The sequence below is a fragment of the Nematolebias whitei genome, chromosome 17 (genome assembly GCF_014905685.2).
Source record: "Nematolebias whitei isolate Nwh7 chromosome 17, NemWhi1, whole genome shotgun sequence".
In the NCBI taxonomy this organism is placed as follows: domain Eukaryota; kingdom Metazoa; phylum Chordata; class Actinopteri; order Cyprinodontiformes; family Rivulidae; genus Nematolebias; species Nematolebias whitei.
In genome coordinates, this window is record NC_056514.1 from 25814979 (window position 1) to 25830750 (window position 15772).

The 15772-nt window shown below is 38.3% G+C and overlaps 2 protein-coding genes across 2 annotated transcripts; one reads left to right on the forward strand and one right to left on the reverse strand.

The window, feature by feature from the left end:
- Nucleotide 1: 1 nt before the first annotated feature.
- pkmyt1 (protein kinase, membrane associated tyrosine/threonine 1) lies at nucleotides 2-2368 on the reverse strand (the record flags this gene model as incomplete). The annotated part of the gene is made up of 7 exons (XM_037690888.1): nucleotides 1994-2368; nucleotides 1417-1654; nucleotides 1030-1309; nucleotides 848-954; nucleotides 598-770; nucleotides 294-499; nucleotides 2-170 (listed from the first exon to the last, which is right to left on the reverse strand). Coding segments are annotated over exons 1-7 (1548 nt in total), but the record flags the coding sequence as incomplete, so codon positions are not given.
- A 1577-nt stretch (nucleotides 2369-3945) lies between these two features.
- Nucleotides 3946-7794, forward strand: LOC119423614 (elongin-B). The gene is made up of 4 exons (XM_037691016.1): nucleotides 3946-4021; nucleotides 4893-5027; nucleotides 5185-5293; nucleotides 6797-7794. Exons 1-4 carry the CDS (start codon nucleotides 4019-4021, stop codon nucleotides 6907-6909), a joined length of 360 nt encoding a protein of 119 aa, XP_037546944.1. The 5' UTR covers nucleotides 3946-4018; the 3' UTR covers nucleotides 6910-7794.
- The last annotated feature ends 7978 nt before the right edge of the window (nucleotides 7795-15772 follow it).

Consider the following 15772-nt stretch of genomic DNA (forward strand, 5'->3'; position numbering starts at 1 on the left):
TGGGTGTGAGTGTGTGGCAGGAGCTGTCTGAATGGATACTAGAAGGGGTTGGAGCCAACACAGACCAGTCACACAGACTTGAGTGAGTGGGTGTATGTGAAGGACTTCGGCGATAGTTTATGGGGGAACTTGGGAGAGGAGTAGAGGTGATTTCCAGTCTGGATCTGAGCCTGAGGAAAATAAAGGGGTAAAAGATAAAGTATGAAACTTAACAGATAAACAATGACACGTTTACATACTAGCCACTCACAAAGAAAGATGGTTCATTCCTGTTTTTAGGACAACAACTGTACCTGTGTGAAAAAGTAGGTGATGGTTCTGGGTGATGCAGAAAAACATCAACATCCTCAAGACTCTCCGGGTCAGTATGCATGGTACTGAGAGTTGCATCCCTGTCCCAGCTGCCCTTAGGAGGAGTGCAGGGCAAAGGTTTGGTCCAACGTGAGAGGAAGGATATGTGAAATGATGAAAGGAGTCTACATCCAAAGCACGCCACCAACTATGAGGGAGGAAAAAACAGTCACTGTTGACAAATATTTAGTTTGAATATATTTATTATTATATATAAAGGGGGGAAAAAAGTTACTGAAATATTACTTGGCACAAGGAGATCAGTGTTAGCATAGCCTCTGCAATCATGAGATGAATGCGCCTTTTCCACCTGTGCTTTTTAACAAAAGGAAGAGCAAGAAGCTCAGAGACTGTTGGTCTCTCTGATGGTTCTGGGGTCAACATCATCCGCAGGACTGACTGCAGCTCAACAGACAAGCCTGAAAATGCAGGAAAAACACATTTCCCACTTAAAAAAACCCATAAATTATTATCTTAAAAGAAAATATGGTCTTACCGTTGGTGAACTTTGAGGGCAGGTGACCCTGTCTGAGCTGCTGCCATCCCTCACCGCCGTTTGGCACCTCGATATTACAGGCCAGCTCCAGAATGGAAACACCCAAACTAAAAAAAGAAGGATTTTATCAAGCTAAAACCTTGTTGAATGTAATTTAATCTTCTCATTTTGTTTTTAAATACCTAAACACATCTGCAGCAGGTCCATATTCCCCGCGAAGCAGCTCGGGCGCCATGTATCTAGGATCACCCTCCTGAGCGTCCTCCTTTGCTTTCCCCTTTGAGTGCTCTTTGCTCGTCTGCTTGATTTCCATCAAGAGGCCAAAGTCCCCAAGCTTGAGACGGCCAGAGTCGGTGATGAGGACATTGGCGGGCTTTAGGTCCAGATGCACAAAACCATGAGAATGCAGGTGCTGCAGAGCAGAGAGGAGGTCGCACAGGTATGCCCATGCTGCAGGCTCATCTGGATTAACACGTTTAAAAGAAAACAATCAGTAAATCTGAGGTTCTGAGACTGACGCAGAGTTATTAAAATATATGAAAGTATTTACTGTTCGTTTATGGACTGACCTGGACCAGGAGGCTTGTTCTCAGCATGAAACAGCAAACTGGTGCTACACAGTTCTGTCTGAATGTAAAGTCGGCCATTCTCCTCCCATGCTGCCACAAAGTCCAGGATGTGAGCGTGAGGACAAACGCGCTCATGGTTTCTGGCTTCCCTCACACTCTGATTTCTGTCATTGCTACCTCTGAAGCGGTGAGCGGAGCGCTTCACAGCATACAGGCGGCCGTCTTTGTTACTTTGCACCTAGAAAAATACAGAAAATGGTAAAGATTTTATTTTAATAAACACCACAGATTCATTCACAGGGATAATGAGGAAACTATGCTGAGTAGTTTATAACAAATTATGATTGTTTACATAATTATTACATTGAAACTTCTAATTATCTATTCCATTGTTCATGAATTTTAACAGCGAAAACCTACTCTCAATTTCCTTTTTCTTTGGACCGATAAACTTTTATGATGCTTGTCCTAAACCCTTCTATATAATATTAATACTCTCATAGATGTATGACTCTTAAAATCCAGAATTTTTATTTTATTCCATGTGAAGGAATAGTATTTACATAGTCTTGCTCACCTTATAGACCTCTCCAAAGGATCCTCTTCCCAAGAGGCCCAAATTAGTAAAGCACTGACTGAAATAGGATTTGTGTTTACTGGGATCATAGACCGAATTTGGAGGTGGAGATTTGCTGAGAGAGTTAGACAGTGGCGTCCATGGAGATGGATGCTGAGAGAACATCCGACTCAGAGAGGGGCACCCCTTGGACGGTGGCAGTGGAGGGAGAAAATACGAGAGTCGAGCAGGAGAAGAGCAGGGCGATTCGGCCATGGGTGATGAGGAAAACGGGAGCCGGCGCTTCTTCAGGGAGAAGGACTGCTCTGCATCGGATAAGTGGGTCGGGAGAGGGAGAGGCACCCTGGACACGGTAGTTTCCACAGCAACTGACATTGTCTGAGACTTCTTCAGCTCCTTTTGACGAAGACAGCAAGCTGCAACATTCAGAATACAACGTTTTAATCACAAGGAAATTATATTAATTTAGGTAAATCTCCAACTGTCAAGCTCCATCAAAGCACCTCTTTTATGCTGAATATTAAATCTTGTCACTTGTAGCTAAGAATAGTTTGCCATTTATCTACAGAACAAAAGCACAAACCAAATGTGTAAATACTATCTGTAAACATATTTATCCTGTGATTAGTGAACAATTTCTAAATATAATCTATTTAGCCACAGACTATTTGTTATATTGTAAAAACAAAGGCACAGCTTAGCTGATGCAACATTTCAGCTTTTTAACTCTTGTTTTTCATCTGTCAAGTTCAAGTCAATGTTATTATCATTTCCAGCACATTTGGTACATGAGGTGGAACGAAATTATGTACACAAGGTCCCAGTTACACTCAAAAATAGCAAAATATAAAGTATACAAAGAAACAATAAATAAGGATCTAAAATATGCACTGATGTACACTAAGCAAACACCCAAACGGTATGCGAAAAGATCTAAGATATACTTTAAACACTAATAATGTAAAACAATATGGCGTAACAACAGCAGCCCGAACATGAGTCTGTGGTGAGACGATGGGTATGAATGAATACAGCATTCAATACATTCATCTTGAATGTCAAGTTTAACAGGTTGTTTAGCATTTTATCAAGAATCTCAATTTACAATGTCTTTGATGAGATTATGTCTCATTATGTGTCTTGTTGATCTTCAGGTTTTATTAGGTTGTAGACAGTTTAGTGAACAACAGACCTGCGGGGAACAGGCCCTGCAGCAGCTCAAGGCTCTCTGGTCTTATTACTTAGCAAGTATCAAACATGTGAAGAATAGTAGACAGAGCAAACAACAACAGGATCACAAAGAAACAAAGTCCCACCAAAATATATACAAAACTGAGCACAAAAATAGGTGAGAAATTAAGAAAAAAGTAGTATCCACTAAATAACAGTAAGGCAAGATAAGGATTAAATACTGGTCGATGAGATAAAACTGTGATTCAAAATGAGCAGTTAGCTACCAGCTAAACCTGAACAGGCAGGCAATAGAGAAGCCAGTGTTAAATAAATAGTCATGTTTGTCTTTAGCAGCATATTAGTTAGATTTCTACCATTGACGTTTCACTTTCATAACATTAACCATACAGTAAGTATTACTACCGCTCAATATTTACAGATACTTATCTCAACTGACAACTGTCAGCACTGAAAAATAATTTTTGGCTAACACCAAGCAGACTAATAATAACAAACACGTAACGCTGCTAGCTCAAAATTATACAGTCAAATATTTTACTGTCACTGACGCTTATAAATTGAGTAAAGCCGGATAAAATTATATTATGACACAAACCATAATCCAGTTTCAACGACTGTTTGCAAGGCAGACAAGTTTAGACAGTCTCCGTTTTCAAATCTGCAGGACTCCTGTAATCACCTCGCGCCAAATTCTGACAAGTTTACGTAGCGAGGCGTAGCTCCAGTCTGTGAATACGACGTGCTGACGTGCGTTAATTGCGCAATATCCGTGAGCGCGGTGCAGTCTGGGAGTTTTGCTGCACAGGATTGGCGTAACTCTGATCACTTGAAATGGTAACTTTATTTTACTGTTATCATGTGATTTTCTCACCTTCGTACAAAAGCGGAATTAACTTTCAAAGATTTATTCAAGAAAATTAACGTTGTAGAATTAAAAATTCACATTGTTTTGTTAGCCTGCTAAAGCTAATGGCTAGCTTCGCTTTCCATTTGTAGAGGGGTGAAGATGTTTCTTAGCTTGGTTAATCGTGGAAGCGATCTAATTTTAGTTGCTTAACTAACTCATTAAGATAGTCAGAGTAACTGGAAATGTACTGCTGTCATCGCAAATCTGCTAGTTTATCTGTTTATTCATGTTTTACTTGAATAATCCAGCCAGGTTTCGCGCTTGCTCATTGCTAAAGCTGCTAAGATCGGTGTTATTTACAACCTCTTTGTGTTTCCCGTCACCAGTTTGTATTTATTGTGTGTGAATTTATTCTTGTAAGGTTTAAATAAGCAGAGAACACGTTGACAATTAAATCACTTGTATTTAAAAGTCAATTCAAAAGCCCCTTCTAGTTGGTTTTAATTGTTTACTTTACACTAAATTAACTTTTTGTGATTTACTTCTCCAGCCTAGTAGAGTTTGTTGTGTTCTGTCTGTTTAGCAAACATTAAAATCTATTTAGACCTGAAAGAAACTTTTTTTTTAAATCCATAAATAATAAGCATCTGTATTTAATCAATTTAACAAAAAGTACATTTGAATAACATAACTAAAGTATTCTCGGTCTGAGGAAAAGCGCATGACCACAACTTCTAAATATATTCATAAAGACAACAGTACAACTGTATTAGTGTTTGGAAAGCAGTGTCTCTTCACTGTATGAGTTCACAGCAAAGGGAAAAACAGACATGTGACTGTTTACTGATTATTTTCCAGGACGTGTTTTTAATGATCCGACGTCACAAGACGACAATCTTCACAGATGCCAAGGAATCCACCACTGTGTATGAGCTGAAGCGAATTGTTGAAGGAATACTTAAGAGACCACCTGAGGACCAGCGACTTTACAAAGTAAGTTCAGGGCAAACTATTAAACATCACAAAACTTCTATTGATATGGTTAGGTTTTACAGATTATATTTACTATGCCATTGTCAGGTTTATTAAATAGTTTCACTTTAACCCTACTGGGATTTTTTTTTTCTAACTTCTTCATCTCGTTCCACAGGATGATCAGTTACTAGAAGACAGTAAAACACTGGGGGACTGCGGGTTTACCAGCCAGACTGCCAGACCTCAAGCACCAGCTACAGTCAGTCTGGCCTTCCGTGTAAATGGTACAGTTTTATTTTTTTCTGAACGTCATATTAGTTGAATTTTCTGTTCAACAATAAGCATTTGGGTTGTTGGAACAGCATTTGCAAACGAGTCTCCAGCATGTCTTGTTCCGTTTGTAGGGGTTCTCGATTTCTTCACTTGAGGTGCAGTGTTGGTACAAATTTGTACTCTAGTAGGTTAAATCGTAAACATGGAGGTGTGTACAAAGCAGGCAGAGATGGTTACAATATAGGCAATGAAATAATGTGCATGGCCTAGAGTACAGCTTTGCACACCAAAAAAAAATCAATAAGATTTTCAAATTTGAACTCGCAGACAGAATTTCGTCAGACGACAACTGAAAATCTGCCTATTGTCTTGTAATATTTTGTCAAGTTTGAGTCTCCAACAGTCATGTCCCAGTGAGACTTCCTTTTCTAATCATTTTACAATCTTTGATTCATTTTTCGAATGAGAAATTTGCAAAGTCTTGTCTCGAGCCGTCTTGTTTAATATAAAATAAAATTTAGAAAATTATTACATTTGCCAATGGAATATAATTATACTTCTGCAACGGTTTATACAGGCTGACTCTTCAAAAATAAAATATGAACAGGAAAAATAAATCTTTAAAATATGTTTCGTCTAATAAAATAAGCTGAGGGGAAAACAAAAGTATCCCACTTTGAAATAATAATATATATATTTGCATCCCAATAAATTATTTGAGCAAACAAAAAAATTAGTTACTGTATTTTTCGGACTATAAGGCGCATTAAGTGAAACAAAACAGTCATATAAGTCAAACTTTATTCAGCTCATTCACAGTAACTCAGCATTGTTCAGATGTACCACATAAAATTGGGTTGAGGTCAGTGAGCACAACCAGAATTAATACATAAGGCGCCACGGATTATAAGGCTCATTATTGATTTTTGAAAAAATTAAAAGGACTTGAAGTGCACTTTATAGTCCAAAAAATACGCTATCTACCAAATTTGCTCCAGTAATGACTCTTCATTTACTTCTACATATAATTTGTTAATTATTTGTGCAAACTGATTGGTGGTTTTTTAAATCACAAAATTGTATTCTGTTACAGAAATTTTACATACTGCAGAAAACTGGACAAAAGAGCTGCTATAGTTAACTTTTCCTATCGTGGTTCTAAAAATAAATCAATATTTTCACGTTATTTTTGATCAACGCTACAAAGAGCCACTGCAGGAGGAGCAGAGAGCTGCGTGTGGCTCCAGGGTCACAGGTTGCAGACACCTGGCTTAGTTATTTACCTTTAAGATCATGTACACAAGACAATAATCCCACTAGAGTTCGGATTTGTTGACACATCCAACAAGTCTGCTTGTCGTTAAGACTATCGGTATTTCCTAACGTCATCAACCGATTTGGATTCCTTCAGATGCGCTGTTAGCTGCACGCTACAGCAGCTTTCTGCACGTGATTTATTTGCCTTTAAACTCTCCTGTCAAGATGGAGCTCATGTTTCCCGCTCTGCTTTTCAGATGAAATGTTCGAGCAGCTGCACGTCGAGGCCTTCTCCAGCCCCCCCGAACTCCCCGATGTAATGAAGCCGCAGGACTCTGGTAGCACCGCCAATGAGCAGGTGGTGCAGTGATAGCAGCCGGAGGGGGAGAGGAGACTAGCAAAGAGGGAAGGATGGGAGTGGGTGTGTGTGGATTAGCTGCAGAGAAGTAGCACAGTGGTGGATAATATGTAATATAATTTGAATTTGATGGACAGGGACAATATAGGTGATGAATCCTATTTATGTTACTTATGATATCAGCATCCCCTCCTGACTCTCCACTGTCACTACTTCAGACATAGCTTTTCTTTAAACTGGTTTTCACATCACATGCAGTCCAGCCTTGATTTTACTCCCGACGCACCAACTGGCTCTGATTTCTGAGTGAGGAAGTTGGTTTGGATAGTAGGAGTGTGTGTAAATGTGTGTATTTGAGTTGTTTTAATTCATAGTCACTGGCATTTTTGAAAAGAGGTGGCGTCGCAGTAGTGTTTCGCAGTGCTTTTCTAGTAAGACGACTGGGTCAGAGTTCAGTATTTGAATTGGTGAACTGCATGAACAATTTCAAAACAAAAGTTTTTTTGTCCCCCCCCCCCCACAGAAACGGACAATACGTTTACTTGGTGTGAATCGCAATATTTTTGATGTACATTGCTGATTTGATTTCATATCTGGAAATAACTTTTTTTGTTGTTTTTTTTGGTCGTTTGTTTGTTCTTGTCTTATCTTATTTGTCTGTCTTGTTGTGTTTCATGCACTGAGACCGAATGCGAGGAACCTCTTGAACAGTACGGCGGTGTTTTTGGTTGGAGCACATTTTGTCTGTCACAAAAAGTAAACACCAGAGAACCTTTCCTGTGTTCTGCTTTGATTTTGTAAACGCCTACATCATGCCATCAACATTATTGTGGTACAGACACACAGACGTAGTTTATTTCTGTGATCTCGCATCAAGAATAAAAGAGTTTTGCTGTTTGTTTTTTTAATTTATTTTATTCCAACTGCCCAACTTTTCTTAAATGCTGGTTTGTGTTTATATAAAATATGCATAAAATAATTTAAAGAGAATAATTTTTCCCTCCTCACTTTGCTGAAAGGATATATACACACACAGACTACCAGTAAAATCAATACTTAGTATGTTGGATATATGAAATATCCTGTTTCACTGAATTATTGGGATGTTTTCACAAAAGGAGTTAACTAATAACGATCAAACATCGTTTATTGTTTAAGCTATGCAGAATAGCTGGACCTACTTTGAGAGCAAACCTGCTGCGTGTTTCTCATCTTGTTACTTCTGAATGTTTGTTAGTAACGAGACACATCCCCATCGGTCTAACCGTGTTAAAGGTCCGTGACTGTGTGAGGCGTCTGTAATGCAGGGTTCCCGTGCAGCCGTGAAAATTATGAATTGGATTTTTAGTTTTTAAGTATAGAAAAGTAAATAAAAATTGGAAAAAAATGTTTGTTTCCAGATAATTCTCTTAATATTTTTCCAAAGGAAAATAAATCTGGACATGTACAATTAATTAGCTCGTCCATCCAGTCAGAGTGCTTTTCACACTGTTTATAGCTCAAACATGGACATGGTTGTGCTCAGTTAGCTCCTGCTTTATCTGCTTCAACCTTTAAGTTTAAAGCTTCATGGAGAGCTTTCCTGTTTTGGTAAACGCATGCTTCGAAATGCCTCCAGGTATTTAAAATAAAGAAAATAAAAGTGCCAATTTTAGGCTCAGAAGGATTTATACAGTCCAATGCAGTACGACTGAGTAACAGGTTGTCTATGTAAAGAAGAATAAATAAAAAAGCTTTTTAATCGGTCTATCATGTTTCTTTGAGGAGAAAAGTCTAGAGTCTTTCTCAAGGATATGTTTTGACTGAACTTTATTAGCAAAGTGTCCTCAACTTTATCCAAAGTTTCAGATATAAGTAGAAGAAACTGTTCTTGGATTTACTTGATGTTTGCATTGTTTAAAAAAAAAAAAAATCTATTGGTCAGTCTTGCCTGTTGATGCAAACAGGAGTGCCCCAAATTAAAAACTATGTACCATTACATTTTAGCTTTTTTTTTTCCATTGGACAAAGTACAAATAAGTAACCAATTCCAGTGCCGCACCAGTTAAAGACTTGGGCTCATTCTACACAAAGATGGATTTTATTTATTTATTTTCCTATTTTGTTATATAGGAATTTTCAGTTCCACCTGTCATACAAATTCAACAAATTGCTGCAATATCTATTCCACACCACTAGGTGGCGAGAATGTCCACGTTAACAAATTAAAAAACCCTGAAAGAAACTCTTTGCTCGTCCAAAAACAACTATAACTTATTTTCTCTTTGATAATAATAATTTCCCCTAAATTCCTCACACAAGCAAAGTTTATTAGGAGATGTTGGGATGAAGTGGAACAGAAGAAAACCAGAAAACGACGGTTCCATTCTCGAAGTTGGACATCCGGGTACTACAGACTACGACATACCCGGATATGAAGGAGGCTGACATTTTGGTTTGGAGCAAATTCATATTATAATAATAAGTCAATATGATAATAATAATTCAAGTGCACGTGTAACGAGAAGAAGCATCCAAACAGAAAATATATTTTTTTTCCGTCTGCGAGACCGAGAAGGGGAAAATGAAAAGCTGGAACTCTTTCATCACCGCGTTCCACACGTTTTAGACACCTTTATTTTTTGTTACTGCCATGGAATAAAATAATTAAAAAAAAAAATCTTTAGGAGAGGTTACAGAACAAGTGTGGTTCTAATCAAGTTTAGCTCATCCAAACAGCCACAACACCTTGTTGTTGTTAAAACACCGTGCAGAATTTTGCAGATATTTATGATAAAATACTGAAATTGACTCTCACAGAGAGAACTTCGTCAGTTTGGGGTGAAATTAAACAGAGACACACATCTCGGTTATAATCTGGGGCATATAAATATTAGTTTTTTAGCGTTAATATTTTATTACAAGAGTTAATGTAGAAACTAAGCTAGAGTCTGGCGGAGCGCGCACCCGCGACTGCGCGCGTTTTAGGCGGTCTTTTATTTCATAATTATGACTTTGAAACTCATTTAATACCATTTGACGTTTTATTTCTTTTTATTGCATTGCTTTTATACATTTTTAAAGCTATTTCATTAAAAAAATAATCTAATTTTAGCCCTGGTTCTTAAGAGAAAATTTTAAATTATATTATTTTTATGTTAAAATAAATTAAAAGGAAACAATACAACAATAAGCCTATAGTGGATTAAAAATATATATTTCCTTTATAGTACTCCCTTTTTTGGGCACTACTTTTCATGTTTTACAGCTTCTGCTCTGTAAAAGGAGTAGATTTGAATTTTCTTACTTTTTAAACAAGCCGAAGGCAGCACAGCAGCCTGTGGAGCCGCTGCCTTCAGGAGCTTCTTCTAAATCTTTAATTTTCGACCCCAAATATGGAGCAGGAATGTCCAGGATGACGTCTTGCGTCGGTAGGGGGGGGCAGAAACTGAGTTTGTAACCACATTTATTTAAACTACGCCCTCCACTGAAGTCCTGGTAGGCATTACACAGGAAGAGAGTTGGAAAAAGAAACCCTCCCTCTCCTCTTCCTCCTCCTCCTCCTCCTCCTCCTGGTGGCGGATAACGGTGTCCAGAAGTTATTCAGACAATAGCGGCAAGACCCAGCCTCATAAATGTTGTCCACCTTGGGTGTAAAGGAGAGAAACAGCCGGCTGTGATCGTATCATGGAGGATTTAGGTGAGTAATCATGTTTTTCATCCTAAAGGATGTGTGGGAATTAAGGGGCGGTGTGCCCAAACAGAGGAAATATGCTCTGTTGATTCTGGCACTCACAGTGGGGAGCTTTTTCTACATAAACGCATGCATTTTGTTTTAAATCAGAGCATTTTTACACATACAATGGACAAAACAAAGTAATTCCTGTGACACCCTCTGACCATTTTGTGCAGAAAAGGACCACACATGATCTGACTGACCACTGCCGAGTTTTTTCCATGCACGCTCTGCAAATTCAATGAACTCTTTGTAAATTTGATTTGAACCTATCGTCGGCTGTCTTCTCCATCCGTTACCATCAATAAGTCCAGGACAGGCAGGAGAGCAAAGCCATGAACAGATGACTGGACCGTTTCATCCTAAAACCATTGGGGCTCTCTGACTCTTTGTGTTGAAAAAGGCCCTGAAATAGCCCAAAGCAACGCTGCTATTTGAGGAGAACAACCCACAGAGTTGAAGGAAAATGGACTTTTCCCCTCAGCTGCCCCGCCGTTCTCTCTCTCTCCTCATTTCAGAATTTCTCAAGCAAGACGAGCGAAGCATGGCAAGGTTTAGCCCACCACATCTGGGCACATGTGGATCAGATTTCAGGCAGTGAGACGGAGCTGCTCGGGCGCCTGCTGTTAGTCAGACCCTCAGTTTGTGCTCAACAGTGACTTTTACGTGTCGAGACTCTCAGCGAGGGAGACCACTTGTTAGAGAGGCCTTCGGCCAAGACAAACAAGTCGGCAGGCAGCTCTAAATATGGTCATAATTCCCATTAAGAGAAGTTCAGCTCCTTATATGTGCAGAGTATGTGTGTGTGTGTGTGTGTGTGTGTGTGTGTGTGTGTTCGAGGGACAGTGAGACGCAGCAGGCAGGAGGGCATGTAGTGTAAATTCTCAACACATGGTCGTACCAAAAGTGTGAATCATTGAGTGCAGAGCGGTTCCAAGGCTGGTCAGGTTCTCGTGTCTGATGAAACTGATGAGTTCAGAAAAACCTTAGAGTTCAGGTTTTATCAAAAGGAGCAGAAACATGCTCTAAAGTCACTTATGAACCGAGGAGGAAGAAAGGGATGAGTGATGAACAATTTCCAGTGTTTTTCTCCAAGTCTTAAGGTTTATTCTTTATGTTAGACACCTTTTTATGCCTGTTTTTAACTAATAATGACAGTTGTTTTGGTCAAACCCAGTGAATGATGTTATGCTCAAACCCTGCAGAGTTCTAAGATCTTGTAGCGTTTGAAGTATGGTTTGAAGATGACGCTCAGCTACTACCACACCAGACTTTAGCTTAATACCTGTAAAACTGACTGAGTTATAGACTCGTATGTGTTTTATAAGCTCAGCTGGCTGTGATGGCCATCTTTAATTGAACTGGCTCCCATAGTTAATCACGTGTGGATGTGCTTTCAATGAATATTTCCTAAATGTTTCATTAAAATTCATTCTGCAGTTCATGAGATTTTTTTGCTAACAGACTCATAAGCACACACACTCATTCACCTTTTCCTGTTCGCATCATGCAATAGTTGCCAAAACTTGTTAAAACATTTTATTTGTCACTTCTAAAATAATAGTCTGAACGTTGAGTCATTCACACTATTGTGATCCATTTTTCTTCCGTACGTTTTTCTTGTTCCACAATTTTTGTGCTTTTTCAACAAATCAATAAACGTTCAGCTCTTTCAGGACAATCCTGCTGTGACTTTTGGCATTGGTGCACCTTTAGCTTTTTAAGATATTTGACCTTTTCTGTCACTTTTTTTCTCATAGAAAATGGATAGACCTCATTTTACCGCCTTCATATCTTTAGATGTGTTTACAACCTTTTACTGCTCCTTTCACATTTTGTTCTGCTTCAACTTCTTTCAGTTTATTTGTGCAAATTTAAACTTTTTTCAGCTACTTTCAGCTGGGCTTTTTTCAGCTGTTTTGTGCTCCTTTCAGATTCTTTCTAACAACAACATTTTTATTCTTCTTCTAACTTCTTTCTGCTAGTTTAAATTTTTCTGCTATTTTAGTTACTATTTAGTTGTTTTATGCTCATTTGAGTTTTTTCAACTAATTCCAAAATTCTAGCACTCATTTAAACTTTTTTCAGCCTAATTCAGCAAAAATATGCTCTCTACTTTCTTCTGTTAATTTAAACTTCTTTCTGCCTTTTTAGCTACTTTTAAGCTGTTTTAGCTTAATTCAACTTTTTTCAGATCATTTCCACAATTTTAGCACGGTGGTGCAGCTGGTAGAGCTGCTGCCTCTCAGCCAGCAGGTCCTTGGTTCAAACCCCGGTCCGGAGGCCTTTCTGGGTGGAGTTTGTAAGTTCTCTCCGTGCATGCGTGGGTTTTCTCCGGGTACTCCGGTTTCCTCCCACAGACCAAAAACATGCATGTTAGGCTGATTGGTAGCTCTAAATTGTCTCTAGGTGTGAGTGAGAGAGTGAGTGGTTATTTGTCTCATGTTTCCCTGTGATGGACTGGAGACCTGTCCAGGGTGTCCCCTGCCACAGTGATTGCTGCACATGAGCACCGGCGACCCCCGTGACCCAAAATGGAAGAAGCGGGTAAAAGATAATGGATGGATGGATTTCTGCAATTTTGTGCTAATTTCTGCTTCTTTCAGTTAATGTTAATTAACTTTCTTTTCAGCTTTTTTTGTTGTTGTTGCTAGTTTCAACTTTTCTGCTCTTTCAGCTACTATTTAGCTTTTTTGATACTGTTATTAGCTTTTTCAGGCAATTCCACTTTTTTTTTATTTTTTTTTTAGCTCATTTCATCTCTTTTCACATCCTTCTGGTAAATTCAAAAACATTCAAGACAAGAACAACTGGACTTTATTTGTAACAGAAGTTCTTGTTTCTGTTACAAATAAAGTCCAGTTGTTCTTGTCTTAAATGTTTTTGAATTTATCATGTCCTGGATGACTGATGATCTTCACCAGCATATTCCTTCTGGTGGTTTAAGGTTCCTTCTGCCTTTTCAGCTACTTTTCAGCTATTTTTGCTAATTTCAGCATTTTTTTTTTAAGCTAATTTCCAATTTTTAAGCTAACTTCTGCTTATTTAAAGCAAATTCAGCAAATATGTTCTTTCTTCTTTCTTTTGCTAAATTAGGCTTGTTCTTCCATTTCAGCTACATTTCAGAATTTTTTTTAAGCTTATTTCAGCTGTTTTTCAGCAAGTTCTGCAAAATTCACACTGCGTTTTAGCAGGAAATGCAATTTCTCTCGTTTTCTTTATATCTCTTTTTTAATTGATTATTACGACAACTTGCTGACTTGAAACAAGCGTTCACATCTGTTTCCATGCTGTGATTAAGACCGAGGTTCAGAAGAGTTAGCAGCTAAAGGGGCATAAAACCAAACAAGCATAAATTTATCACTTTAGCTGGTGCTGCTCAGTGTGTTTATTACAAAATGCACCATTTTTGTTGTTTTTAGTTGTCAGTAAACTTTGTTTCAACCCTCCTGCAGCCTCACCTGTAAGGATACAGTGTTAGTTTTCATATTTTCACTCAGAGTGCCGTTTGACGAGAAGCATCTTGTAGGTTTAGACCGATGATGTTTGCTACGGACAAACTCATCTCTGTTGTTTCATGACGGATGGTCTGCATCACAAATGAGAGGCCTGAGGTCTTTAAAATCTGGGTCATGGAAGAAACTGTAATCTGCAGGCGTTTGTACTTAGTTTATATTAATTAATTTAGGATTTAGATTATTTTTAGAGCTCCGACATGAGATTAATTTGATCCAACTACGCACATTCTTATGTTAAATGTCTTGCTGATGTTACAAAGGGCTGTGGGTTTTTTAGTTCTTTACATTTTTGCATAAATATTTCATAAATCCAAGTCACACAAATAAATGTCGAGGAAAATCCAGTTAATCAAATAATAATAAAATTTAACAAACTTGAACTTTAGAATTAGTATTAGTATTTTTTATTTGTCTGAGTGGCAGAACTGTGCCATTTGTTTTTAGTGTCTGGTGTAGTTTGGATTATTTAAAGTGGGCTTCTATTGAGCTATAGTGGATAATTAGCATCCTACCTGTTTTATATATCTCTTTGAACGGCATCAGTTTGTAGAAAAAGACTTTAATGTTGCACGTCATGATGGAGGGATCTTCACTCGCTCTTCTGGACAGAACAGATTCCACTTCTGGGATGTTGGTGAGTCATCTCACACGAAGAGCTCGTTTAAGGTCATTCAACGACGTTATTTATTCAACAGTCAGGTCACCTGGACGGTTTCTTTCTCTTTTTTTTTTCCTGAGACGTTTCGTACTTAATCCAAAGGACTTATTCAGTCAGAGGAGCTACAAACAAATTGGAGTCTCACAAGCAACTCCTCTAAGGCAACTCCTCTTTACGGGGGAGAGGGCGGGCACAGAAACCATCTTATCACAAGCAAGCTGTTTTATTCCCACTATGGGAGTTGGTGCTTGCGGGACTCCAGTTTGTGTGTGGCTCCTCCCTCCGACTGAAGAAGTCCTTTGGATGAAGGTCAAATCATCTCAGCAAAAAGAAAAAAGAAAAGAAATCATCCAGATGACCTGACTGAACTTTGTTGGATTTGTACCTGAATTATTGAGCATGAAGTTTGACGTTATTTATTGAATTAATTTGAGCACTTTGATTCGGTCAATCCCAGACGTTTTTATTTTTTATTTTTTTATTGGTCTTTGCTGGAATTGCTTGTGTGAACACGTTCTGGTAGTTCACAAACGTCTCTCTTGAGACCGTGTTTTTAAATTAACTAATTTAATTCATAAACCATTGTTTTGTAATCAGTACAGTTGAACTTTTTTAGTGTAGATGAAACAAATGTTCCAAAAACCATTGCACCACCTCTGCTGTGCATCAAAGGGATAAGGAACAGTAACAGAATGATACTTTGGTCAAAACATATCATTTCTAGATGTAAACAAAAAGTTCAACATTATGTCCACTGAGAAGCATGTTTCTCAGAAAGCCTTGTGGCTCGATCATGTGTTCATGAAAGAACAAACAGGCCGTAACGTTGCAGTTTTTCTCTGCAGCGATGCCATTAACATAAATGTTCAGTTTTATCTTGATGGAGAACTCCTAAACATCTTGATCCTAAACATCTTGATCCTAAACATCTTGATCCTAAACATCTAAACATCTTGATCCTAAACATCTTGATCCTAAACATCT

Coding starts and splice junctions, on each gene's coding strand:
- LOC119423614 (XM_037691016.1), top strand. Junction 5,028..5,184: donor AGGACCAGCGACTTTACAAA/GTAAGTTCAGGG, acceptor CTCGTTCCACAG/GATGATCAGTTACTAGAAGA. Junction 5,294..6,796: donor TCTGGCCTTCCGTGTAAATG/GTACAGTTTTAT, acceptor TCTGCTTTTCAG/ATGAAATGTTCGAGCAGCTG.